Here is a 26,847-nt window from a genome sequence, read left to right on the forward strand (position 1 = left end):
ACTCAATGGCAAAACTCTCTCCTTCTCCTTGTCTTGGAGCTGGGATACACAACAAACCTCCTCTCTAGTTAGAGTCGATGCGGGAGGACACTTGGATTAGAGGGAAGGGGACCCAGAGTCCACAGTCACACCAGAGCAAATGCCTGCTGAATACAGCATCAGCCTAGATTCCAGGCACAAACCCCAAAACAGCGCGTGCTCTTCCAGCCTGGGTGCCTGCTCCCCATGCGGGACCTTGCTGGTGCTGTCAACCACAGGACTTAACCCACTGAAAAGCATCAATAAAAGACAATACAGCCGAAATTCACTTTGGCCTTTAACAACCAGGGAAGCCAGTCTTCTGCGTTCCTGTTTGTTAACACACCTGACACTCCAGCCAGAAAGCTGCCTACACCCAAACCCACACAGTAGGCAGGATTGCAACAGAAGAGGCCTGCCTGGAAAAAAACACTCTCCTCATTTCCCAAAGGGTCCAACAAGTGCTGGGAGCCAGTCTGGGGATCTTGCAAGAGAGACGGAGAAACAAGGTGCTTATGTTTGTTTTGCTAAATAGCATGTGCAATGGAAGAGCCTAAGAGACGGAATCAGAGCTTTGGTGCTCCAGAATCACTGCTCTGGATGTAGTGATGGTTATTGAGCAACCCCTTTGCCTAGCTCTAGTTCTGGGCCTCTCAAAAACCCAGCGGAACTCCTGGTGCAAGACAGAGCCTGATTTCTGTGGTCCTGGGAGCGCTCTGGCCACTACTCCAAACCACGAGCTACAGGGCTGGGCTGCTGTTTACCTGCACGCAGGGGTTGCTTCTGGCCTCGACACACCTGACAGCAAAGAGAGGCCACAGCAAAGACCTGTTAGTTTCTACAGACACTCCCTGAAAGCTGCTGCAGGGAAGAAAACATGTGTCCCAAATCCTCCTCCCACACATTCCAGCCTTACCACAGGCAGGCTCCGCTGCAACTCCTTTCGGAGAATCCAGTCGTTTAATAGCACGAGGAGGTTGGAGGCAGAATACACTACAGAAGGAAGAGAACACCGCGGTTACGGGATGCACAGAAAGCAAAGCAAACCGGGCCCGCTGCCACCTCCCCCGGGAGAGGATGCGGGAGGGAGGGAGGGAGAGCAGCACGTCACGCAGATCCCCCCGTAGCTGCCAGAGGACGCAGCCAGGCGCGATGAAAACGAGGGGTCCGGGGAAGGGCCCCCCCGCGTCAGGGCCCCCCCCTCCCGCCCCGCGGTGCCCGGCGCCCCCGGCTCCCCGCCCCCACCTACCCAGCTCCGACAGCGCGTGCGAGTCCGAGAAGCGACCTGCGAAAGGAGCAGAGCGGCTTGCGGCTACCGGCTACCGGCTAGCGCCCGGCCCGGGGGGAGACCCCGCCGCCTCGGGCAGGTGCCGCAGCGGAGCCCAGGCCCCGGCCGCGGCGGGAGTCACGGGCCCGCCGCCCCCCTCCCGCACCTGGCAGCAGGTAGGAGAGGCCCCGCACGGTGCCCTCCAGCTGGGCCGTGGCGGTCGGGTGCCGTCTCACGTACTCCTGGTAGCGCTGGCACAGCAGGCGCAGCCGGGCCACGGGGCCGCCGCGGGAAAGGGCCGGGGCCGCCATGGCTCCCGCGGCGGCGCCTTCCGGGGCCGCCACCGCGCCTGCGCGGCGCGCCCAGACCGTCCTAGCCGAGCCCAGCGGAGCCGAGCGGGCCAGCCGCAGCGGCCGAGCGCCGAGCGGCCGATGGGCGGCGGGGCGGGGGTTTAAAGGAGCGGGAGCGGCGGCCGGGCCAGGTACGGGGCGGGCTTGGGCCACGGCGGCGGGCCGGGGGGCTGCGGGGAGCCCTGGCGGGGCGGGCGGGGGGCCAGGCGGGGCTGTGGTAGCCGCAGGGCGAGGAGCTGCGGCACGGGTCAGTCTGGGGGGGGCTCCGGGAGGTAAGCCGTTCCTCCGGCGGGGCGGGGGTCGGCCCACGCGTGGGTCTGGCGGTGCCGTTCCCGGCGCGGGGGTCGTGGCTCTGATGGCGGCACCGGTTAAAAGCTCCCGGGAGGGAGCGTGGGCGCTTGGAGCAGCCGCCGCCACGTCCCCGGGGCGGGGGATTTACTGCCCTCCCCCCCCCCCCCCCACACACACACCCCGGGCCCCGTGTGTGGCTGGCTGCCGGCGGGCAGCGTCCTGTGTCACCCCCCTGCGCCGGGGGGCTTCGCTGCGGGGAGCGGGGGGTGCCGTCGGGCGGGCAGGGGCAGCCCCCCCCCTTTTCCTAAGGCGGAACGGGCCAGCGGAGGAGGTGCGGGGCCAAGGGGCTGCACACTCGGGCAGGGGCTGGGGAGGGGGCTTTGGGGCTGGGGGCCTGCCACCCTTGTGCTTGCCTCCTGTCGAGCGTGGCAGCAGCTCTCCCTGCCGGGGCTGGGGGGAGGCTTTGGCGGTGGGGGGAGGGGGGCACAGGTGCCAAGGGAGGTGGTCAGGGCCGCGCTGCTGGTGCTTCCCGGCTCCTTCCCGGAGCCCGTCCGGACTCGCACAGCCACACTCACGCTGTACTCGTTACTGCACTAACCCCGGGTTTACAGGCTGGGGGCTGGCTGCAGAAGGGGGCTCAAACCTGCGTTGGGTCCCACAAACCCCCCTGCCATGCTGAGCGATGCTGGGCTGCACGGACTGTGCTCCAGCTCTGCATCCCGCTCAGCTGGAGGGCACCGCCGCGCTGAGGCTGCTGGCCATCGCCACCCTGCCTGCTGTCCCCTCCGTGCTGTGTCCCGCTCCCTGGAGCTGGGCCTGGCCTTTGGCACACCTTGTAGTGCAAAGATCGGCAGCGGTGCACATGGGCACGGCTGCCTGCCTCCCTGCTGATCCTCCGAGGGCGCACAGCATGGGTGAGGAAGGCGTTTCACAGCCTTTGGCAGGTCTCCGGAGTGCAAACAGAGCTCTGCCAAGCTGCCCCTCCTTCCTCCTGTCCAGTTACCTCCACACAATGGACACAGTGTGTGCCTGCAGCTTCCTCTGCAAGAATTACAGTTGCATGGGCAGGCACTTTATCCTTTCTGATCTCTTTCTTTTCTTCCCCCCCTTCCCCTGAGGGTTTGTTTTCCAGCAGGCTGAGTTCAAAAAGGGCACGAGATACTGCTGGCAAACAGTCTGGTGCTAAACAAGCCTTTTTAGTCAGAATCACGTGGATTAGACCCAGCTTTCCATTCACAGGCAGCGCTACCTGTGAAAGCCTGTGAATTTTACGGTGGCTGAGCTGCTGGTGCAAGTACCAAGGTGGGTGAGAGAACACCTGGAGCCTGTGACGGAGGTCTGGAGCACAGCTTGCTGAGGGTAGGTGTGCGCTACTGGTGACTCTAGGGGCATATCCAGTGCAGACTGCTGGAGCTGCTCTCCTTCAAGGAGAAGCTCTATCTCTGCCAGACAGCAATCTGAGACCCGGCTGCCTAGGAGACTTTCAAAGACACCTTGTCTTCAGCCAGAGGTGAAGCTTGATGCACAAAGTCCTTGGGCTACTCCGAACAGCATAGCCAGATTAGTGTAGTTCTGTCCCCGAGTGAGCAGCTTTTTGGCAGACACTCTTCTTCATACCCAGCCTCCCTCCCTGCCACTGTCTGTCCCATTTCCCCTTTCTGGTCACCTCTCTCCTGCAGTGAGCGAGTTTGGAGGACAGTTTGAGTAGCATCATGCTGCCTTTTTATGGTAAATACGCTGCAAGGGAGCACTGTAGGAGGGCTGGCTTCTCAGAGCAGCGGCGAGCCCATGAGACTGGGTGAGACTTAAATTGCCTTGGCTTATGGTGCCCAGGCTGGGGGTGGTAGGAGGTGAAAGGCTGCACTGAGGGGTTGGTTTCTCTCTCAGCCATACCCAGAAAGGTCTCTGACCAGCTCCTTTCTTAGCACTTAACTGTCAGTCTGGGTGCCGAGGGCTTGTGCTTACTGGAAATCCACTGGTTGTAACTGAGGCCAAGTAGTTCGTATGCTGTGATGGTGAGGGGTGCAGGCTCAGCACTAATAGTAGGAAAAGAAGCAAACCAAAAAAAGCAGACAGTCTGCCAGCCCATCAGTGGGTACAGTGCTGAAGTCCAGCTTGCTTGGCTGCCAGCATCTCCTTCTTTGCTCAGATCTGCGAGACCATGCTATTTCTGGGGAGCCTGAGTCCAGGCAGAGTGCTGCTGTGGATCTGAGGCAGCTCGTTCCGAGTAAGCCTGGCTTAAAACGTACCATGCAGGGTGCTGGGGTAGGTGAGGATGTGTTCTTACAGCACCTGACAGCGTTAGAGCTGGGCAGCGGGATGTGGGGGAGGAGACTCAGTGTGTCGATGCTTGGCTCTGTCTTGGGAGGTTGGTAGTTGGTGGGCAAGTGGATATTCTCCCCAACCATGTTGTCCTGCTGTCCTTCCACTGCCAGAAGGGAAGGAGCGTGAGGTCAAGGATGCGGCTCTTTCCAGCTGTGGCTGGAAGGGAGCAGTCCTGGTGTGGGATGAGATTTCTGGCCCTGTCGCCTTGGGGCATCCCTTCCTGCCCTGTTCAGCTCCCACACTGCGGTGTGGCCGTCTGTTTTCTGTGCTTCTGGATGAGCTCAGCCAATACTTTGGGATAGCTAGGGATAAATTGTGACTCGCTGCAAATAACCTGTAGATAGAGGCATGTCCAGGGAGTATTTTGGTCCCTGACACATGAGCCCTGCCTAGAATGGAAGGCCTGATTCACTCATGGTATCTCTCACTGGTGGCCAGCACCTTTCAGGACAGCTCCAAATCTCTGTCCAAATGAGGAGTCAAGGGCAACGAAGCGCACCAGGCTCCAAGCACAGCATTGCTGGTGGTGGCAGCTTGCACCTCTGATCTCCAACAGGCCCCCTGGGGCCTGGAAAAGCAGCAGCTGGCAGGGGATGTCGGTGGTGTAGTCCTTGAGTTTCTGAAGTGTTGCTGACAGGTCTATTGCTTGAAGCGGTAGTCTGAGGGGAAGGGAAGCCCGGGTCAAACAAGCTTAAGGGGCCTTTTAATGTGTGTTTTGACTCGGAGGCATTTTGTTGCTGTTCTCTGTCAGGGTGCCCCTGCCCTTCCCAGCTTAGCTGAGACTTGGCATCTCAGGAGAGAGTCTTTTTGGCTTCCCAGGAGGAACAACACGTCTGGCAATATGCTCAGAGCCCTGCTGTGAGATAGCGACTGCCTCCAGATGCCTTTTTTCCAGAAAGCCATTTAGAGCCCCAGGCTGTTACTTGGGTAACTCCCTTCCCTGATTCATTGGCAATGTGCAGTCTCTCCTGTAATATCCCAAATCTGCCTGTGCTAAAGGCTGAGAGGGAGAGGCCGTATCTTTTAATAGCCATGTGATGCAGCTGGAAAAAACTTCTGGACATGCAGTTCTCTGGTGGCCTGAGTTAATGGAAACACTCCAAGGGAGAGATGCAGCTGGGCCCTGAGGGAGAGGGTGCTGCAACTGCTTTTGGATGAGGGAGGCAACTGGTTGTGGTTTCTGCTCTGCCTTTCCTCCAGCCTCACCCTAGCTCCCCTCACCCCACCTGGAGAAGGCGGCAGATGTGGAGATCAGTCCCACCACGCAGGTCTTGCAGGTCCCATGTGCTGTGTAAATAGCTGCAGGTGGCTGGGTTGCAGCTGTTGGATGTGGGCTCCACCCTGGAGATGAAGCTCTTGCCACGTGCACATGGGACGTCTGCTTTCCTGGTGACGCTGGCGACTGCTGTGGCAGACCCCACCGAGCAGCACGCCGTGTGTGGCAGGCACGTGCCTGCCTCTCCCCGCTCAGTATTAGCTCTGCTGAAGGCGCCTTTGCTTTTCCAGTTCTTTGCTATTGAACCTACTCGGTCTTGTTGCCAGCAGCTGCTTCTTCCTATCCCAGGTGGGTGCTGGAGGCCTGGCTCTTACTTGCTGAACGGCTCCCTGGAAGTGCAGGGCTCTAGTAGCACCAGAGGGGAGGTTGTGACTGCAAAAGGGGTGGGTGCCAAGTGGACTTGGTGCTCTGGTTCATATCCTGTGCCCCCTGCTCCAGAAAGTATCAGTCTTTGAAGTTGCCCCCTTAGACCCCTTTGGTCTCGGGTGGAAGCTGATGGGTTAGGACAGGCTGGGTGGGGATGACGAAGGGGAGAGATGTCTGTTCACTGACATGTACCGTAGTGTCCATACGTGTCCTCTCTCGCTGGTTGCCACCTTGTAGCCAGACTCTGAGAGATTCCCAAAGCAGAAGTAGCGTCAGGCTTTGCTGCTGGAGGAGGGTTTTGCCGATCAGTTGCAGTGCTGTGTGTGTGTTGGAGCTGCTGGGTCTCACCATTTGGGTAGCAGCTGCTGTAAATTATTTCTGATTTCCTGCCCTTGTTGAGATTGATGTCACCTCCCTTGTTTCATACTGTGCTGTGCCAGGCTGACCTGGGGTTTGCTGTGGCTAGAGGGGTGCAACAGGGCTGTTGCCCAGCACATTGTACACTTATTTCTCTGTTTGGGATTTTAAAACAGGTGGGACAGACCAGAAAGATGGTTTTGGTAGGTCTTACCTGCTTTGGTGCAGGTCCTGTTCCTCCTGCCCTCACAGATGGAGGGGCTTTAAATCACAATTCCCTTTTCTTCTCTGATCCCGTTGCCCCAACTTACTTGTGTGGCTCTGTGCTTCTGGTTTAAGCTTTCTCCTCGTGAGGAGATGATAATCCCTGTAGCCTCCCTGGAGAAGGGCTCACCCATTCCAGCCTGCCGTTGTGGGGTGCGGGCGCCCAGCTCTGTGGGAGTTAGAGGAAAGGGGTGCACTGTAAAGATCCCAACAGAGGAGGAGGAGGAGGATGATCCCCTCTTCCACTAAGGATGAGTGACATGTGCAGGCTGCTCTGCTCTCTGTGTCGTAAGCTGCCTGGTAGTTTTTGCCTGCCTTCTGTCTCCTCTGCCTTTATTCCTTCTCTCTCCCTTCTGTGCATCTCCCTGGAAAGATCCCTTCTGGGACTGCCCAGGGCATGTTACAGGACTCGGGTTATGGGACATGATAGTTGATCCCTTCATTGCCTCACAAGCCAAACACTTGGTGCTGCTGTCGTGTTTGGGAGGGGGCCAGGGAACTTGCGTCCCACCCCGAGCTCCTCCTGCTGAAGAATGAGTGTGAGAACTCGCATGTGTTGTGATGGAGGATGGTGGCTGTGGCTCTGCCAGCACTTCTGGGTACACGTGTCCAGTCCTCCTTGTGGGGGTAGGGCACGCACTACGGGGCAGTGCAGTGACCTGGGACTAGGAACGTGCAGCATGCAGATACTCTCCCGTGGGCTGTCTGGGTAGCCTTGGGTGACACCAAGCTGTGCTTGTAACAGGCTGGAGAAAAGGGACAGGACCAAGGTGTTGGGTGCTGCTGATCTGCGACACTCCTGGCTGTTCAGGGCCCTGTCCCCAGAGCTCTCTTACATGGTAGATCTTCACGTGACTGTTTTGTCTTTCAGGTTTCAGGTGACAGCAACCTCCAAAACCCTCAAGTACAGCTGAGATGTGTTATCTGCCCTGCAAGCTGATAATCCCTGGTTAAGGGTGGTCCTCACAACCACCACCAGGTCCTGCCAGCTTCTCCAGTTGTTGCCAGGTATCCCTGCGACATTGGCAGCCTCCAAAGGTTAGTTATCTTGCTTGTTAAGTAGGTGGTTTACATGTGCTCGCTCCCTTCCTGTCTTAGTGCTTCTGTACCCAAATTGGTAAACGGGTGATAATTGCATGGCAGAAGGTCTTGGCTCTGGGCGTTTCTTCTCTACTGGGCAGGTGGGTATTTAGGGGGTGGGTTCTGGAGCACTTGTAAGACCCCGTGGCCCAGTTTTCTGGAGGGAAAGACCAGATTCCCTGCGAGAATCCTTGGAACAAAGTGTGGTTGCATCTTCATGGCTGTTTCAGCTGAATTTCCCTTTAATGTGCATGTCGGGATCCTTCTCTCCAAATGCTACTATGGTCTATTGCTTGTTTCTGGTGTAGCGGGCAGCGGGTGACTGGGAGCTGGAACAAGCTCACTGGGCCAGGAGAAATGGGAAGTCTCCCTCCTGGAGGCTGGGAGCTTCTGTTGGTGTTATTCTACCATAGCAGCTTCTTTTCTCCCTGTCCCTTACACCAAGCATTTCTGTGGGGCCACTGTTCTCAGTGGCCACCTCTCTCTCCTCTACCCCTCATTAGTGCAGGGCTTGGCATGCCAGCAGGAGGGAGCCTCAGCGTGTCTGCTCCTTGATCGGATTTGTCAAGGCTCCTTCCCTTTTCTTCCTGTTCATTGAAGGCTGAAACAAAGCAAACAGAAGAGAGGAATTCCAAAGAATAGAAGTGAGGGAAGAGAGAGACGCTGGAGTGACAGGCTGCCCCTGCGCACAGACACCCCCCACCTCAGTCTAGTGGGGCAGAGCATTTCGGGAGGCGAAGCCCTTCCCCAGCACTTCTGTTCTCAGCTACACCACCAGCCTTCTTGCTTTCCATGCTGTGGATCCGTGGGGTGTCGCAGCCTGGAAGGCCTCTGTCCCCACTGCTTAGGTAGTTTCCCCAGTGAGGCTGTCGCCGCTGCGTGCCAGCGGCAAGAGATGAAGGCTCAGGCTTGCTGCCTCCTCTCGACACAGGCACGTGGGTCTGAATGCAGCTCGAGGGAAACGGGCCATTATTTGAACTGCTTTGTTTGTCATGGGCTTCGGTAGAAGGTTTCCCTCTTTACCTGTGCCAGGAAAATTCCCCTGCCAGGCAGTCCCGAATGAGCCCGGGGCAGAGCTGTGTGCCAGGGCAGCAAGGCACCGGCCTCTCCCCAGCCTGGAGCCAGATAAGCGCTCGAACAAGGCCCTTCTGTGCAGACAGGTCTGTGAAGCGAAGAGAAGCGTGGTCTGGCACTCCCATTCCCAGGAAGCGGGGCACTCCTGGCCGGCCAGGTGAAGCTGCCACAGGTAAAGCTTTGTCCGGTCTGATGGAGCCCTTTGTTCCCTCCTGTGCCATCCCCGGGCCATCATGCATGTTCCCTTTCATCCTGCCCTCGGCCCTGCTACGGATTGGATCGGGGAGGCAACAGGATGCTCAGCAGCCCTGGCATAAAGCACTTGAGGTGAAATACAGCCCTACCAGTGACCCCCCTCCCCTTTCACTGAAGCCACAAGGAACAGCCTTTAAGCCACAGCCTCTATTTCCTTTCCTTCTTTCTCCTTGTTCTCTGCCTTCTGGCAATCTCTATGCTCTGTGGTTTAATTAGAGAGTGGAGTAAAGTGCTTAGACTCCAAAATGTGCAGATTAGGGGGTTACTAATCCTCTTCCTTAACGGGTGCTCACATCCTGCCCAGTCTGTTATCGAGCTTCTGTCCCCAGAGTGGAAACTCAGCCAAACTTGAGACCTGTACCTCTCCTCTTATTGCTGCTCAGAGGAGGGAGGGTGAGGGGTGACAGGAGAGTTGGGGGGGAGGAGGGAAGTGAGCTGTGGGCTTCCAAAATTCTCAAGGTGGGTTTGTAGTCAGCATTGGCTGTCTTTGCTTCATGTGCCCTGGCTGGTTTTGGTGCTCCAGGAGCAGTAAAGCAAGGGTTTGATGTTTTGGTTTTGGGTTTTTTTGAGTGCTTTCTTCCTGTTCTGGCAAAAAAACCCAAACTTTCCGTTGGAGGAAGCAACTGCTTCCCTGTATGTGCGTGTTTATTTGCTGGGTGATTCAGTTCAGGTCTTGTGCCTTCCCTGTGCACGCACACCTCTCCCCATGTTCCCAACTGTCTCTCCTGCGCTTTTATTCCCAGTGTATGCCCAAGTGAGCCGTGCTGCAGCTTTGCTGAAAGCACAGGGCTCCCCACTGAGAGCTGGAGGCTGGTGCCTGGCAGTGCTGCGTGAGGCCGGTCGTATCCTCATTTGTGGAGGCTGAGATCCCTTTATAGGACATATGCTGTCAGTGTGAAGGGGAAGGCGGAGTATTTGCTGTTCCAGATGGAGGCACCAGCAGGGAAGAGGGAGCAGGGAGGGCCAGTGTGGTGGGAAGGGTAAGACTCTTCCTGGAGGTAGGAGGGAAACTTGACCCTGATGGTCAGAGGATGGGCTGAGCTCTTATGCCTCTGTCCCACTCCTAGTGCAGGCTGGGTGCTGCACAGAGGTTGCTGTGGATTGCAGAAGACATGAGCTTTTGTCCTGAGCCACTCATCTGCTGCTTGCTTGAGTTGAGGTATGCTGTTTCTTCCCTGCCTTTGTCCTTGGTGTTTGCAAGTTCAGGGTTTAGCTCAGCAGTGTGAGAAGCCCCAGGGATGGGAACACAAGAAGCAGCAGCAGGGGAGGAGTGCTGGGGGTGGTCAGTAAGGAGTTTGGGCGCATTCTCCTTTCCATTGTCTGGCTTTGGGAACTGCCTCCCCTCTTGGATCCACTTCCCCTCCTTTTTTTTGCCCGTTTCAGTTGCTACCTCATTTTCGGTTTGTGGAATGCCCCAAATGCTTTGTTTGCAGATAAGTTTGTGATCTCTTAGCCTAAGCAGAAGCTCTTCCTTCACAATGTTGTCAGAGCCTATTTGCAATGTGTAAGCCTCTCTATAGCTCGGGTATTGCCCAGGGCACCCTGAGTGGACAGCACTATTGCTGCTTGGGTTTTTTAGAGCCTGTCCTGAGCCATCCTGGTCTGCTATTTATAGTGCGGTTGTTCCATTCCTGTGTGGACGAGCTCTGCTTTCAGCCTTGCTTGGGCACTGAGGGCACTGGTGCCAGGAATAGCTCTGGGCAAGGAGGACTTGGGAGTTGGCTGCTTGAGCACGGCTCCCAGTTCAGGCCGGTTCCTGGTGGAAGAGGCACCGGGCTGCATCTGTGAGCTCTGGCTCTCGGTGAGCGTCAGCCTCCTCTGTGGCACAGCTGCTTTTCTCGCCGGGGAAGTGAAAGGATTGCCTTTCCTTGTCAGGTGCCCTGTGTGTGTGCTTGGCTCCCCTGTGCTGCTGAGGCTGCCGGAGCAGTTCGGCACTGCAAGAGATGGCGTCTGGAAGAGTTGCTGCAGTGCCAGGTACCAGTGGGATTAGCGAGGGACCTTGGTGTGATGTGCATGCACCGTGGAGGGCAGTTTGTGTGGGAAGCCCTGCTCCTACAATGTCCTTCAAGCACTGGCTGTGACCTCTTGTGTGTCCTGAACTGCTGCCCACTGGGACAGGCGGATGCCTTTTCAGCGGGGCACCTGGAGTTCCTCATTCCTCATCCAGGGCCCTGCTCCCCTTCCCCCAGGGGAGCGCTTGCAGGCCTCGAGGTAGCCCGAGCTGAGGTCTGAAAGGAGCCTGCAGTGCAGAAAACATCAGCATCCTCTCGGCACTGCTGCTTGGGCAGAGCTGCTCTGGCCCTTTGGCTCGTGATGCTCGCAGCTTGTCTGGAGAGCAGAGCTGAACAAATAATTAATTGCTTGATTTAGTGCCCAAAATGAAAAGCTGTAGGGGAAAAAACCCAACACAGCCAAGTTTGAGAGACCCTTTATCTTTTCTTTTAAATGTAATGCAGCTCAATTTCAAACAAAACAATGCAAAATGAGACTTTTTGCTTGGAAAACAAAGCATTTTGTTCTTGTCCAAAACTTGTTGTGAAGTAGCGAATAACTCTGAGTGGTCTGGAAACTGCAGTTTTCAATCAATAACTATTCAGCTGAAAACACTTACCCGGCTCTGCCGGTGAGAATGCATGGCAGGCACCTGAGGGCCTGGCTCACAGCCATGCCCCTGGCAACTTCCCAGAGGTGGCAGGGAGGATGGTGTCAAGCCTCTTGTGGACTTTTCCAGGCAGAATGTCGGTCTGGGGTTGTTGGAGTCCCTTTGCATCTTTTTTTTTTTTCTTTTCCTGTAATTAACCTAATTAATTTTGCAGGAGGTGATGCAGACTCCACAACATGCGTAGCGGTTAGGTCTGGTCAGATGTGCTGGGATATGGTCTGCCTTGTCCCACTGAGGAGCAGCTCCTGGTGCAGGTTGTTCAAGAGCATTTCAAAGGAGCGGGGGGATCCCCTCTCAGTCCTACCTGTGGGCACTGCTTGCTGGAAACTTAAGGCATCAGTAGTTCACGGGGTGGAATTCCCAGCCCTTTGCTGTATGGGGCATGATGCCTGCTGGGTGCTCCAGCTGCAAAGCTGGAGGTGGCAGGGGACTTGCTGCTGACCCTGCTCGGCTGTGACCCCAGGAACTGCCGTCTGCCGCAGGCCCGCGGCAGTGGAAGTGTCAGGAGATGGCAGGGGTGAACAGGTATTGATGCCTGGAGCATATCCGGAGACCGGGACACGGTGAACGTAATGGATTCGGAGCTAGCCATTAGCTGCAGCACAGACGTCAGCAAAAATGCAGATATTAGAAACCTAATACCGGCAGAGGGAAGGGAGCTGGAGATCAGCCCAATTGCTGCTCCTCTTCTGTTTCAGAAGGCAGATGGGGTCCTCCTGCCCCTTGTAGTGCTCCTGCACAGTGCCCAGGCTCGATCCCTCCTGCGCCTCGCTGTGCTGGCCAGGGGAGCATGTGGAAGAGATTTGAGGCAGGACTCTGCAGCCTGTGTGTTAGTGTCAAAGCAGCTGTCCTGAGTCAGGCATGTAGCATCAGAATCATTTTGGTTGGAAAAGACCTTCAAAATCATGAAGTCCAACCGTTACCCCAGCACTGCCAAGCCCACCACTAACCCATGTCCCTAAGCACCGCAGCTGTGCATTTTTTGAGTGCTTCCAAGGCTGGTGATGGCCACCACATCCCTGCGCAGCCTGTCCCAGTGCCTGACCACCCTTTCTGTGAAGAAATTGTTCCTAATATACAATCTAAACCTCCCCTGGTGCAACTTGAAGCCATTTCCTCTCATTCTGTCACTCCTTGTTTGCGAGAAGAGACTAACCCCCATGTGCCTACAACCTCCTTTCAGGTAGTTGTAGAGAGTGAGAAGATCCCCCCCCAAGCTTCCTCATCTCCAGGCTAAACAACCCTCAGCTACTCCTCATAAGACTTGTGCTCCAGCCCCTTCCCCAGCTTCATTGCCCTTCCTTGGATGCGCTCCAGCAGCGTGCTCCATCAGACCCAGAAAAAGGCCAATCGGCATTGCTGTTTCACCTGCCGAGTATCCTCTTGGCATCAAGCACCTTGCAGACCAGGGAGGTAAAGCTGGGAGCAGTGTGTTGAGCAGGTATCTCCTCTGTGAGCTTGTTGAGGGTCTCAGCAGCACATTGGCAGGGTCTCACAGCAGGAGGAGGCTCTGGGGGTCACCTCCAGGTGCCAGTTTGCAGGCTGTGGGGCTGGTGTATCCCACTGGGCTGTGTGGGAAATGGGCTGGGTAGGAAAACCACGATGGGTATGGACATACAGGGTGCTCCCTCGCCCCGAGCCTGGCGCTGCGGGCATAGGGCTGGCTGAGTGCTGGGGTAAGGTGGTCTGCTGCAGAGCCATGCTCGAGGGTTGGGCAGCCCTTGAGTGAGGGGCTTCTTGGCAGCAGGGGTTGACTTGGTTGAGAGTTATAATTTGGTCCCTGAGAGGTGATCCTTACTTGTAGCCTGGGGTGAGACTCAGCTGGTGATGTTGGCATGTCTGGGTGGGTGTCCTGGGCAGGGTGTCCGGTGTCCTGCAGCTCTGCTCACACACAAGCTTTCAGGGTCTATACTGCTGGTCTGGTGCTGCACTGAGGGACGAATGTAGCATAGGCAGAGGGGTGCAAGACAGCTTTCTGCTGCCCTGCTGTCCCCACAGACATGGTTGAAGGCTGTTGCCAGCTGGATCCTTGCAGCTTCTTCCTGGGCCGAACAGGATTGCGAGCACTTCGGGACCATGGTGCTGGGTGGGTGGCCCCCTCTTGCCTTGTCTGAGAGCTGTGGCAAACTGCAGCTGCCCAACTGGTAAGCGTTGCAGGATGTCTGGTAGACTTAAACCTCCTACGCAACACTTGTGCGCTCTGCGGTGGCAGCGGCTCCCCACAAGTGCCCTGCACAGCCCTCTCTCCAGCTGGGGCTTTGCTGGGCAGCTGAACCCAGTGGCCGGTGGCGGGCAGGGAGACTGGCTGCCGTGATGCTCTGCAAAAGCCGACTGTCTAGCAGGGCCTTGTGACTGGAGTCCCTGCCAAGAGGAATTACTCCCTGATGCATTCCTGGGGTTTCAGACATGGAGAGGTAAGCAGTGAAGTGTGTTCCTGTGTCAGACCCAGCCTGAACTTGCTTGTCTGGAGACAAGGAGAGTCTGGTGATGAAAGTCCCTGCTTCAGCCAAGCTCAGAGCTTCAGCTAACACCCTTCAGAGACTGTTAGCTCCTCTTCCCCAAGTGCTATGCCTCTGTCAGAGAAGTTAGCTTTTCAGTGTGACCTTTGCAGAACAAAAAAGCTGAACTCTTAGAGCAGCAGGACTGTGTGTGGTGATAATCTTACGGGCCTGGGGAAAGGTTGATGCAGATGAGAATGAGCTGTAACTGAGGCACAGCTGACTGCTGTCCCAGGAAGATCTTCACCTTTCTGGGACTTCATCTGCAGCTTGGTGGTGGTGGGGGCAGTGGAGAGCTGGGGACGTGTTCTTTTACAGCTCATGTGTTGGTGTCCGACTGTGGCCACTGCTCAATCCCGTCTGTAGAATATGGTGGCCATTTTGCCATGGGTTGCTCTTTCCGGGGAGATACGAAGGTGAAATTCTCACTTAAGTTTTGCTTATCATAAGACTGGGGAGGGAGGGATGGACAGCGTGGTAATCCGGAGCATGGGGTTTTAATCCTGCTCTCCTGGCCAAATTCCATTCCGCCTCTGTAAATTCCTGCAGCTGCCCCGCTCTGTGTGGTATCCACTGGCTGGCACAGCCCCCCTCAAGTAGCAGCATTTCAGCCATGGGGAGGGGGATGGGGAGGTGACCCCAAATTGTAAGGCACTTTGACAGATGGGTGCTGCGGTACATGCTGTAAAGGTGACCTGCTGAATGAGGGGCCAGCTTGTTCCCTCCCATCTCTTCGTAAGAGCCAAAGGAGATTGTCCCCAGTTGCTTCTCTTCAAAGCATGGTGCCTCTTCTCAGTTGCCAGTCTTGCTGCGCAGCTCTTGCCGCGGCTGTCGGGCCCTTTCTCACCTCCTGTGAGCCTGGGAAGCTGCTGTGTTGTGCTCCTGCTGAGGCAGTCTGAGCAGGTCAGCTAAACTGTTGCTGCTCTCCCAGCTCCAAAACTGGGACCTGGGAGAAGGATTTGCAGTTTCTGTTGCCTACGGTGAGGTAAGGCAGTGTGGCTTTGCAAAATGACTCCTCTCTTGGCTGCCCTGGGAACAGCTAGGCCACCTCTTCGCTTGTTAATGCCTGTGGGTGGGTGGATGTGTGTGACAGTAGAGGGACAGCAAGCCTAGGGCTGTTCTTGTGCCCCTCAGGGCTGCTGTTCAGTGACCCACGGACAGTCTTGCTGTGCCTCTGCATCCCTTCTGCAGATGCAGAGTAGCTCTAGGAGGAGCAACAGGCTAAGATGTCCACCCTGCCATGCATGGGCCTTGCTGCCAGCTGTGGTGCTGTGGGAAAACAGGCTGCTCGCCTCTGCGCTTGTAGGGCTGGAGGAGACACGCTGCTGTGGTGGGAAAGCTCCCGCTGCCAGCACTCAGCGCTCCTTAAACATTAACTGCTCCCCTGATAGTCACTGAGGCAGGGAGAGTGAAGGCCGGTTGGGCTGAGCCATGCTCCTACAAAAAAGAAGGGATCTTGGAGGAGCAGAGTGCCAGCACACGGGCAGCTCTCGGGGGGCACCCTGGGGCAAGCAAGGTGGGTGCCCCGTCCTGGGAGCGAGGGCTGCTTGTGCACGGGAGGGGGGGGGCAGCCAGCCTCGGGCTCCTGCCCACGCCTCGGGGTTGGAGTGAGCACGCAGCTGGCGTTTGTGCAGCTGCCTGGCTCGGCTGGCCCCGCTCTCCCGCTCCCCTGGCTATCGCCTGGTCAGCCCTGGAGGCAGGGGTGTCCGGGCATGAGGTGAGACCAGTGTCCTGCCTGCCTTTTCCCTGGGATCTGCCATCAGCCTCTCCCAGTGAGACGGGGGCCACGGGTGCCTTTTTCTGTCCCGTTTGCCACATCCCCACTCCCCACCAAAGCGGGAGCTGCCCCGCTCCCGGGGAGGACATGGGAGAGGGAGGATAACTTGCTGTGAACAGCACTTCTGCCCCACACCCTTGCGCTGAGGTTGGAAGCCGGCGCTATTGGGAAACCTCTCGTCTTACTGCCGGCTGCGCTTGTCTGGCGCGAGCGAGGGGTGCGGGCGGCGGCGCTGAGCCATGGCGGGCGGGCCAGGAGGGCTGTGTTCGGTGCCACGGCTGCCGGTACCCGCCGCGCCTCTTGCCTGGGAGCCGCTTCCAGCCTTGTGCTCTGCTTGCTGTGCCTTTAACATGTCATGGGGGAGGAGAGGCTGTGTGGCTACCTTCCTGCTTGCCATCTCCTCCCCGACTGCCATAAACATCCTAAAAGGCCTCTGCCTGGCCTGGCCTCCCCAGCAGCCCGCTTGCTCCTGCCGCTGCTGGCGAGGGCTTGGCTGGGTCTCACCGCTCTGGGCCTGGTGCTGGGCCCTCGCTTGCAGGAACGAGCAAGACTGGGAAAGCCAGGAAAAGCGTGTGGAGAGGCGGCAGTGGCCAGCCGGAGCAGGAGGTGCTTTCCTCCCCTGGAGTGGTGCTGTTGGCAGGTCTGGGCTTCTCCCAGGAGCGTGGGTAAGCCCTGAACGCCTGAGCTGGAGCACTTGTTAGGTGATGGATACTGCTGGGCAGGGATGGGTCAGTGTTGGGGGCTGAGCTCCACGTGCCCCTGGGCCAGGCAGGGGAGCAAAGGGCTCCAGCTCTGGGGAGCTGCTGGCCCAAGGGAGCAGTGGGGCAGCCCCGGTTTCCTCTCCCTGCTGGGGCTGGGCTGGGCAGAAAAGTGCTGCCGAGGAGCAATTGCCTGCTGTAACCGGGGCTCTGCAAGGACTAGCAAGAGCTGCCTGAGCGGGAGGTAAATGCATCTCCCAGGGCAGTGATTTCAGTGCTGCCTGGGTGGAGACCCAGCCTCCCCTGCCCTGGGGCTCAGAGGCTGCTGCCTTTGCAGGTGCTGCTCTGCCTTCTCGAGGCAGGCCAGGGCCTGCTGCCACAGCTCTCCCTTGGGTTATGGCGTGGGGGGCAATTTACATTTCATCTAAATTGCTATGCAGGCAGTTTGCATCCTAATCCCTTTGCCTGTTGCCGGTGGTGGTCTCCTCCCAGCACACCCTGCCTTCTCCAGGGATCCTGCAGCAGGCTCCCTCCAAGGGCAGGGCGGGCAGGAGGGCACGCTCGGGCCCTGGGCAGGAGCCTGCTGCCTTCCCCAGCCCTGGGGCCAGGCGTGGGGGGAGCTGCAGGTAGAGGCTGTCTCTGCATAGTTAGCATTCCCGGCCCTGGCCTCCCACTCCTCCCGCTGCCATCCTGCTGGCTCCCAGCGTGCTGGACAGGTCTGGGGGACGCTGCACTCCTTTGGGGAGCCCTGCTTTCCTGGGCTGGTGGGTCCGGAGCAAGCCTGGGCGATGGTGGGGGCACCTTTTCTTTCTTTTTAAAACCTACGGTGGCATTTGCACCCTGTCCAAGCGTTCAGGCAGCAGTCAATACCTCTTCTCTCTGCGTAGCAAGGACTGCCCCCGGCCCCCTTGCCATGCCTGCGTCCTGGGCTGGCCATGCAGCCCCTTTCTGCCAGCCGAGGGGAGATGGGGTGGGCTCTGCTACCATCCAAAGCCCCCTCCCTGCCCAGGGTATCTCTCGGTGTAGGCAAAGCCTCTTGCACCTGCCCCAAGAAGGCAGGAGGCAGGTGCTGGGTAGGGGCTGAATAATCCTGATGCTTCCCGAATCGCAGCAGAGGGGATCTGAGGCCCGGGAGTGGGAAGGGGGCCGAGGGCGGGCGGATTCCTCCCGACTTACTTTGGGCAACTCCGTGCCCCTGGCGCTGGGGGCTCTTGAGCAGAAAGCGAATTTAATCTCTTGTTTTGTTTGTTCTTTCTTCCTGCGAAAGGGGGGCCGGTGCGGGGGGAGCTTGGGTTTGAGAGCGGGGAGGAGAGGGGGGAAGTGTCAGATCTGAAAGGGAGGAGTGAAGGGAGGACGGGTAAGGCAGCCCCGGAGGGAGCAGCAGCAGCGGCTGCCGGCGGCTGGGCAGGAGGAGAAGGGGAAAGGCAGGTAAGGAAACCAGCTTCTGGGGGGCAGGAAGGTGAAGGCGGGGAGAAGGCAATGCAGGAGGGGTGGTGGTGCTATGGGGGGGATGGATGGAGTCTTTGGGTGCCTCCGGAAGGCTCTTTGGCAACTGACCTGCTGCTGGTCCCATCCTGTCCCCCAAAATTGCCGCCCCAGTAGCGTGCTCACGTGCAGACTGGGGACAGAGTGCCGTTCCTGCAGTGAGACCCCCCCCCCAAGAGGGGCCACGGGGGCAAGCAGGAGCACGAGGGGTGCTGCTGTGTGCCACCACCACCTCCTCTTGCCTTCATACGTGCTAAAGTCCCTTTCCCATCCCTCCACTTCCCAGGCTGCTCCATGCCGGCTGACCTCCCTCATCCTGCCTCTCCTGCTGCCAGCTCGGCACACAGTTTGGGGGGTGCCCAGGCAGGAGGGGTGGGGATCAGCTTGTGGGGTGGCAGGCAGGCTGGCAACAGCGCGCAGAGACTTCGCCAGGCCCAGCCCAGCTCCTGGCCGTGGCTGGGAGAAGGGGTGCCTGGGCCTGCTGTGCTCCGTGCATCAGCTTCCCTCTTCCCCGCCACGCCGGCGCTTGGCCCGCTCTGTGGAGTGGAAGAGCGAGGCCATGGCTGGCCCTGCTCGAGGTGCCGGCAGGAAAAGGAGCGCAGCCCTGGGGTGCCGTGCCCGCTGCCGCGGGGGCTTGGCGGCATCCCCCAGTGGTTAGCGTGGCTGTGCTCCCTGGGGCTGGCCTTGCCCCAGCCCTTGCAGGGCCCGAGCCCCTTGCTGCTGCCTCCCCCTCGCTCCTGGCCAACTTGCCACCCACCCGCCGGGACTTGCACCCCGGCCCCAGGGGCTGCTCGGGGTGATGTCCTCCCAGGCTGCCTGTTCCAACCCCCAGGCGCTGGTGGCCCCATGGGCATCTGCACATCAATGGGGGCTCCAGCAGGGTGTGTGCAGGGGTGAGCAGCCCCTAATCCGGCCCATTCATCTCTACGGCAGCTTTTGTTAAGCCTCCAGATGTTGCACTGAGGGCAGGGGCTCAGTCTCGCTGCAGCAGGCAGGCAGAGGTGCGGAGCGAGGTGGGAGGAGGTTGGTGTGCCTTTGCTTTGTGGGGTCTTTGTCTGCCCCGGGCATCTTTCTGTCCCCGTGATGGGCCTGGGCGCAGGAGCGAGGTGGGGAGCAGGGTGCTCTGCCTGCTGGGGGAGGAATGGAATCAGCACAGCCCGCACGGCTGGCAGGGCTGGGGGAGCCCCTCGGCATGCCCCGTTGAGTCAGCAGTGCCGGGAAGTGAGTTTCACCTAAGCGTTTGGGGTTTTTCCACCAAACTTCGCCACACAGCAGGGGGAGGCGTCTGCAGACCCAGGTACCTGCGCTCCCTCCCAAGGGCAGGCTCATTAACCACCGCGTGACCGGCCACCCAGCTCGGGCACACCTCGCCGGCACAGCCTCTCCCCCCCTGGGCGCCTGCCCTTCTTGCCCCTTCACCTGTGGGACGGACCCGAGCTGGAGTGAGATCACCTGGGGGACTCCTTCCCTCCTCCCATGTCTGAGGTCCTCCCCCCGAGGGCTGTGTGGCCGTGGCAGGGTGGCAGGGCAAGCCCAGGGGAGGTCTGGGTGCCCCAGCACAGGGGGACTGGGAGGGTGCTGGCTGGGAGAGGCTGTCGCTGGAGAGGTGAAGGGTGGCCGTCTCGCTGCTGCACTTGCCCAGACAGTGTCCTGGAGGGAGCAGGAGCCGGGGGCTGTCGAGGCACTTGGAGCTGCAGGGCTGCTGCTAACACCTCTCTCTGCTCCTCTGCCCCTCGCAGGCTCTAGGATGCCGGGGCCAGCGGGGCTCGGGCTGCCCACCTGATCCTCGCCGCCCGTGTCCCGCCACCACACCATGTTGCGCTCCTGGCGCATGAAGCTGAAGCTGCTGCTCGCCACGGTGACCCTGGCCATCCTCCTCTCCTGGCTCTACCTCTTCGTGGGCAGCCTCGAATGTGAGTGGGTCCTTCTCTTCCTCCTCAGATCAAGGAACAGTCTGCAACAGAGGGTGGGCAGGGGAGGCTGGGGCCTGGGGTGGTTGCTCTCTAGCCGTGCGAGTCGCTGCAGGTATATCTGAGCTCTGCGTTTCCAGGGGCATCCCTGGGGATCAGGGGAGCAGAGCTGTGACGTTGGCTGGGCACATGTGGGATGTACCAGGACCTCTCAGCCGGGGTCTGCCCCGCCATCCACACCCTGTCCCTCGCAGCCGGGCTTTGCCTTGCCGTACCCATCGCATGCCCCCTGTCTCCTGCAGATGGCCGCTTCCTCCTGCTGCCGCCCTGCCTGGGCGAGCAGCCGACCCGGGACGTGGAGCGGGAGGCGCTGGCCTCGCGGGTGTGCAGGGTGGAGGAGGAGAACGAGCAGCTCCGTCTGCAGCTCGGCCAGGCGCAGGCGGAAGGCAGCGATGGCAGCCCGCAGTGGGGGACCTCTGCCGAGGATGGGGACCCCCACGGGGGTGAGAGGAGCAACCGCACGGCCTGCCCCAAGCAGCGGACGGTGCACAAGTGTGAGGTGGGTGGTGGCACCGGCACGGTGGCATGGTGGATAGGGGATGTCGGGTGGGAGGCTGGGACCCTGGCTGAGCGTGGATGTATGTGCAATCCACCTGGCACAGCTCGCCCTATGCTCTGGCTGTGCTGGGGCCTCATCCTGGCTCTCCATGGTGCTCAACGGGCCACAGTCGGTGGGTGAGGGCGTCTGACTTCTCTAGAGAGGGAAGCCAGACAGGAGGAGCGGCAGCCAGACTCCTATCCTCCCTCGCAAGCCAAGGGACTCCTATCTCCTTGTGGGGCTCCTTCCCCAGGGGAGGGGCTGGGTTATGGAGTCTCTTCCCGTAGCACGGCCCCAGGGAGGAGCTGACAGGCACCTGCAAGGAGGGGGGTGTCCAGTCTCAAAAAGGTGCCGTTTGTCTCTGGGCAGCTCCTGCACATTGCGATTGTGTGCGCCGGGCACAACGCGAGCCGGGATGTGGTCACCCTGGTGAAATCCATCCTCTTCCACAGGTAACAGGGAGGTGCTGTGCCAGAAGCCCACTGGTTTGGGGTTCCCAGATGAGCTGCCACATGCTGCAGGGGGGGCAGTGATGCAGGAGAGGGGCTCTGGGGCCTCTATCTAGCCCCTGTGCCACTGCTTAGGGGGCCAGAGGGGGATTTGTTTCCCCCAGATGGCTGATTTTTCTCCATCTCCCCCTTAGCCCCTGGCAGGGCTGGGAGGGATGGGGCCCATGTCTTCTTGCTTCCGCTGTGGTGCTGAGTGCTGCTGCGCTTGCCCTTGGCAGGAAAAACCCCCTCCACTTCCACTTCATCACGGACTCTGTGGCCCACCGAATCCTCCAGATGCTCTTCCAGTCCTGGATGGTGCCCTCCGTCCACGTCAGCTTCTACAACGCCGATGACTTGAAGGCAGGCACTTGCAGCCTCTTTGTTGTGTCCCAGCCCAGTGCTCAGAGGGACAAGGGGGAGGGGGGGATATTAACTTTTCCTGCAGGTCCTTCACTCCCCTGCTCCCTTTCCTGGACTTGCTGCTGGTCTGGCTGAGAAGGGGGCACAGGGCTGGTGCTGGAGGGATGGGGAGGCCCCTGGGGTAGTGCTGCCTCTGCAGCGAGCTGGGTCCCCCACTGAAACACTGGGGTCCAGGTAGAGGTTCTGGTGGCTTGAGGAAGAGCCAGGCCAGGGTGAGAGCAAAGGAGAAGGAGGTGGGTGCAGCCAGTGAGCACCTGAAGGGCCCGGGGCAAGGTGTGTGGCTGCTGGTGACACAGCTGGGGGCGATGCTCCAGCCTTGGCTGGCTGCACAGCTCAGGTGTGCTGCTCCTCTGCATGGGGCACTGGGCACACGTGGCCGTCCTGCGCGGGCAGGGGAGGGCGTGGCTGTGCCCAGCCCTGATCCGTGTTGCCTTGCAGCCGGAGGTGTCCTGGATCCCCAACAAGCACTACTCCGGCATCTACGGGCTGATGAAGCTGACGCTTACCAAGGCACTGCCCTCCAACCTATCCAAGGTCATCGTCTTGGACACCGACATCACCTTCGCCACCGACATCGCCGAGCTCTGGGCCGTCTTTGGGAAGTTTTCTGGTGAGGACAGGGTGCCCCTGGGGCCCTGGCTAGTCCCTGGGTGCTGGGCTTAGGGTGGCAGTCCCCATCTGCCGCAGCACCGACGCGGCGTGTTTGCTCGGGCCCTCTGAACCTACAGCAAGACAGGCTGCGTCCTTGTCCATCTGTTTCCACAGACAAGCAGGTGATTGGGCTGGTGGAGAACCAAAGCGACTGGTATTTGGGCAACCTGTGGAAAAACCACAAACCGTGGCCGGCCCTGGGACGTGGCTTCAACACGGGTGAGTGTGGGCTGCCGGGGTGGGCTCTGCATCCAGCTCAGGGCTCTGCATCCAGCTGGGCACGGGGAGGCGGGGGATGGCTGAGGTGAGGCAGGAGAGTCTGGTGAGCACGAGGGGGCTGCTACAGCGTCCTGGGGTTGTATGGGTGGGCGCAGGGAAGTGGCAGGGAAGTGGCGTGTCCCAGGGACTGAAGGCATGCAGGCTGCTGTGCTCTAGCTCTGTAATGGCTGGGTGCTCCCTCGGTGACCCAGTGGCCTCCTGCCTGGCACCCAGGGGTGATCCTGCTCCTTCTGGACCGCCTTCGTCGCCTGGGCTGGGAGCAGATGTGGCGGCTGACGGCGGAGCGGGAGCTCATGAGCATGCTCTCCACCTCGCTGGCCGACCAGGTAACGGTCCCTTCTCCAGGGCGGTCAGCCCTGCTGTGTTCCCGTAGCGCTGCTGGCGTGGCAGGGCTGTGCCGTCCTCCTCATCTGCCTCTGTACTCGCCTTTCTCTCTCCTAGGACATCTTTAACGCGGTGATCAAGCAGAACCCGGCCCTGGTGTACCGGCTCCCCTGCTTCTGGAACGTGCAGCTCTCCGATCACACCCGCTCGGAGCAGTGCTACACCGAGCTCTCGGATCTCAAGGTGGGTGCTGGGTTTGCTGCCTTTGAGCCTGGGGAGGGCCAGACAGACGGCACGTGCGCTATAGGAGTCAGCAAGGGGTCTGGGGGCTTGGGGGAAGTGTCGGGTGCTGCTGACTTCCCCTCCGTGGGGTGACGTGCCACTGCCCTCAGGTGATCCACTGGAACTCGCCCAAGAAGCTGCGCGTGAAGAACAAGCACGTGGAGTTCTTCCGCAACCTCTACCTGACCTTCCTGGAGTACGATGGGAACCTGCTGCGCCGGGAGCTCTTTGGCTGTGCCAGCCTCCCCAGCCCCCCCAGCGACCAGGTGAGGGCGGCTGTGACTGTCCCCAGCCCCAGAGCATGTGGTGGGCAGAGACCCCACGCAGCCGCCCCGTGGGGCTCCTGCTCTCCCTCACCTTCGTGGCGTTGCAGCTGCAGCAGGCACTGGAGGAGTTGGACGAGGACGATCCCTGCTACGATTTCCGCCAGCAGCACCTCACGCAGCACCGCATCCACCTCTTCTTCCTGCAGTACGAGTTCCTGGCCCTTCCTGGCCCCACCGATGTCACCCTTGTGGCCCAGCTCTCCATGGACAGGTATTGCTGCTGGGGTGGTGGGAGGTCGGATCCTGCCTCCGCTCCCCTGGGGAGGCTCCGCAGCTTGGGAGCTACCAGGGATCTTGAAATACGGGTTCCTCACCCTCACACCAGCACTTTGCAGTGGGGAGCAAGACGCCAGGCTAGGAGCGCTCCTCCCACTGCCCCCTGCGCTGGGCTCGGCTGGTGTGTGCAGCTCACGGGCAGGCACCCTGTTCTGAGCTTGGCCGATGTGCCAAGCTCACGCAGTGCCTGCTGCTTCACAGGTTACAGATGCTGGAGGCCATCTGCAAGCACTGGGCAGGCCCCATCAGCCTGGCGCTGTACATGTCGGATGCGGAGGCTCAGCAGTTCCTGCGCTACGCCCAGGCCTCGGAGGTGCTGAGCGCCCGCCGCAACGTCGCCTACCACATCGTCTACAAGGAGGGGCAGTTCTACCCCATCAACCTGCTGCGCAACGTGGCCTTGGCCAACACGCAGACACCGTACGTCTTTCTGACGGACATTGACTTCTTGCCTATGTACGGCCTCTACGATTACCTCAGGTGAGGCTCTCTCCAGCCGCTCTCGCTCAGCCTGCCAGGCTGCCCAGCACCAGGGTTTGCAGGAAACACCTCGGGGCAGCAGTTTTCAACGTGCAGAAGCTGTTTCCTTTGTGTTCAGCCTTGGGATCCTGGCCTTGCTTTTGTCAGATGCCACCGGGTGAGGAAGGAGCTGTGAGGGGTGCCCAGTTCCTCCTGCCCCTGCATGGCACCACTCCAAAGTGTCCAAAACCAATTAATGCCCTTCCAGAGCGGCGGGCAGGCTGGTAGGGCTGAGGAAGGGGTGCTGTGGCCGTGGCTCACAGCTGAGGGGACCTCACACCCTTCTTACCACCCTAGGAACTCCATCCAGCAGCTGGAGCTGCCCCAGAGGAAGGCAGCTCTCATCGTGCCGGCTTTTGAGACCTTGCACTATCGCCTGACCTTCCCCAAATCCAAAGCAGAGCTGCTCTCCATGCTGGACATGGGATCCCTCTACACCTTCAGGTAGGAACCGGAGCTGCCCCACCATCCAACGGGGCCGTCACGCCCGGCAGAAGCCAGTTTTGTACCCTTGCGCCTCGGGGCTGCGGGGCAGCCGGCTCAGAGGACCGCCCTGCATCCTCTGCCTCTCCCGGCTCTCCCATTTCCGTCGCTCCCCGCAGGTACCACGTGTGGCCAAAAGGCCATGCCCCAACTGACTACGCCAAGTGGCGGACGGCCACCGTGCCGTACCGTGTGGCGTGGCAGCCGGACTTCGAGCCTTACGTTGTAGTGAGGCGAGACTGCCCCAAGTATGACCAGAGGTTCGTGGGCTTCGGCTGGAACAAGGTGTCCCACATCATGGAGCTGGATGCGCAGGTGGGTAAGGGGCTGCTCCGGGCCCCGTGGAGCTGCTGGGCAGTGCCATGCCGGCACCGCCGAGCCGATGCTGATGGTGAGGGCTGCCGCTCTGCCCCCAGGAGTATGAGCTGCTGGTCCTGCCCAACGCCTTCATGATCCACATGCCCCACGCCCCCAGCTTTGACATCTCCAAGTTCCGCCTGAGCGCAGGGTACCGGGGCTGCCTCCAGACGCTGCGGGAGGAGTTCCACCAGGACCTGTCGCGGCGGTACGGGGCTGCCGCACTCAAATACCTCACCGCCGAGAGGAGCCTCTGACGCCTGGGTGCAGTGGGCGCGGGGTGCTAGCAGTGCGCTGGAGAGGGGGCTCAGGGCCCCTCCTGCCCCGGCCCACCGCCGCAGCCTGGCCCCGGGGATCCAAGCTGGCAGCGCAGCCTCTCCAGCCCGGCAAAGGGATGCCCGTAGATAGGATGGAAGACGCCAGCCGCGAGAGCAGCCAGTGCCTGCAGGCCAGCTGCTGCGGCGTGGCCAAAGGTTTTTTCGGAACAGCAGCCTAACTGCGGTACAGGGGAACCTCCCCGGGCCGGGGGCCGGGTCTCCTCCCTCCCCTGTTTTAGCAGATGTGGATTCTCAGCCTTCCTTCGCTCACCTCCCTGAGCCTGGCAGCTGGAGAGCTCTGGGAGCTGTACCTTGCCCTGCTCTGCCTCTGCTCGGTGGCCCCAGGTCCCAGTCCTCCCCACACCCCTCCAGCGCCTTGGGGAGTGGGAGGTGAGGCTGCAGAGCATCCTGTGGGTCCTGCGTGGAGTGGGCTCCGAGAAAGCCGCTGGGAGTTGGGGCCAGGGAGTACTGGGAGCTGCGGAGACCTGGCTGAAGCCCCGATCAAGGCTGGCTGGTTAACAGGGCAAGGTATTGTTACTCCCCATCTGTATGGGTGCAAAGCCGCCAGCGGAGCTGCCCCAGTACTGGTGCTGTGGGAATCCCCCAGAGCAGGACGAGCCGCTGGAGCAGGACAGGCTGGCTGCTGGCCCCAGCGGCGAGCTCCCGGAACGGGCTGGTGCCTCCCAGCTGGCAGCCGCCATGGCAGGGGCTGGCATTGCCCCGCGGGGCAGGGCTGCAAACCGCTGCCACGGGCAAAATGGCAGCTTTGTGGGCCAGCACGTGCTTGGAGAAATTCCTGACAGGGGACCACCCTGCTCCCCACCAGCTCTTGGCAGTGCAGACATTGCCATCGACAATCAGGGATGTGGTTGACACTGGACAAGACGGTAGCTGAGCACTGTGGCGGGATCCCCGGGCCCAGAGCAGCTTGGCCGGGCACTGTTCCACCGCTATCACACACTGGAGCACAGAGGATGCATCGCTTTCCTCACGCTATTTAAATTATTTAATACTTTTCTCATAAAAATTAAATGGTTAGGGTGTCGGGGTTTGGGGTTTTTTTGTTGTTTTGGGGTTTTTTTTTTTAATCCTTTCTTGCTCCTGGATGATTTTGCTGGTGGCCCTGGAGGGTCTCCGGGCTAGTTGCTGCTGCAGTCTCCGCTGTTCTCTCCTTTGTGTTACTCCGGGCTGCAAGGGCCAGCTCTGTGCAGGTGTGAGAATTTTCCGTCCACGGTGGGAGCGGCTAGGAGGAGCCATACAAAGCGCGGGGTATGGAAAGGGCACAAGCGCCTCTTGCTTATTCTCTCTTTTTAATTTAATTTTTAAATTAAAGCATTTTTTATTCTTTTTCACATCCTTGTTAGCAACTGCCTGGTTATTAATATTTTTTTCTGCTGTGAGCTTGCACGTGTCCCCTGGAGGGAAGGCAGTGGGAGGAGAGCAACGCAGGGGCAGCTTGAGCCTCAGCTGGGGAAAAGCATCACTGGGCTTGCTCTGCCTGGCACGTTTTGGAGCTTTTTCCCTTTCTGGCTGGCACAGCGGGAGGGTTGGGGAGCAGGGAGCAACAGCAG

General features: G+C 59.7%; 2 protein-coding genes across 7 annotated transcripts in view; one reads left to right on the top strand and one right to left on the bottom strand.

The window, feature by feature from the left end:
• PEX16 (peroxisomal biogenesis factor 16) overlaps positions 1–16,101 on the bottom strand; it is a 20,899-nt gene extending 4,798 nt beyond the window's left edge. The window contains exons 1-6 of the mRNA XM_056345880.1: positions 16,046–16,101; positions 4,792–4,910; positions 4,214–4,354; positions 1,452–1,805; positions 1,268–1,303; positions 935–1,011 (exon numbers count right to left, since the gene is read on the bottom strand). Coding sequence (XP_056201855.1) covers positions 935–1,011; positions 1,268–1,303; positions 1,452–1,805; positions 4,214–4,354; positions 4,792–4,910; positions 16,046–16,101 — 783 coding nt within the window. The remainder of the gene's footprint in view (positions 1–934; positions 1,012–1,267; positions 1,304–1,451; positions 1,806–4,213; positions 4,355–4,791; positions 4,911–16,045) is intronic.
• Positions 1,671–26,628, top strand: LARGE2 (LARGE xylosyl- and glucuronyltransferase 2). 6 transcript variants are annotated; one of them, XM_056347360.1, is made up of 18 exons: positions 1,706–1,766; positions 3,166–3,285; positions 7,386–7,552; positions 10,799–10,897; positions 19,783–19,956; positions 20,256–20,512; positions 20,921–21,003; positions 21,279–21,402; positions 21,901–22,072; positions 22,228–22,332; positions 22,606–22,718; positions 22,834–22,959; positions 23,109–23,264; positions 23,372–23,535; positions 23,802–24,080; positions 24,417–24,563; positions 24,722–24,917; positions 25,019–26,628. In XM_056347360.1, the coding sequence occupies exons 5-18, from the start codon at positions 19,857–19,859 to the stop codon at positions 25,214–25,216; spliced, it is 2,220 nt and encodes a 739-aa protein (XP_056203335.1). In that variant the 5' UTR covers positions 1,706–1,766; positions 3,166–3,285; positions 7,386–7,552; positions 10,799–10,897; positions 19,783–19,856; the 3' UTR covers positions 25,217–26,628. The 6 variants fall into 6 exon arrangements, with proteins under 6 accessions (XP_056203334.1, XP_056203335.1, XP_056203332.1 ...); XM_056347357.1 differs by lacking the exon at positions 10,799–10,897 and having other exon boundaries at positions 1,707–1,766; XM_056347359.1 differs by lacking the exons at positions 3,166–3,285; positions 10,799–10,897 and having other exon boundaries at positions 1,671–1,766.
• The last annotated feature ends 219 nt before the right edge of the window (positions 26,629–26,847 follow it).

The sequence above is a fragment of the Falco biarmicus genome, chromosome 7 (genome assembly GCF_023638135.1).
Source record: "Falco biarmicus isolate bFalBia1 chromosome 7, bFalBia1.pri, whole genome shotgun sequence".
Lineage (NCBI taxonomy): Eukaryota > Metazoa > Chordata > Aves > Falconiformes > Falconidae > Falco > Falco biarmicus.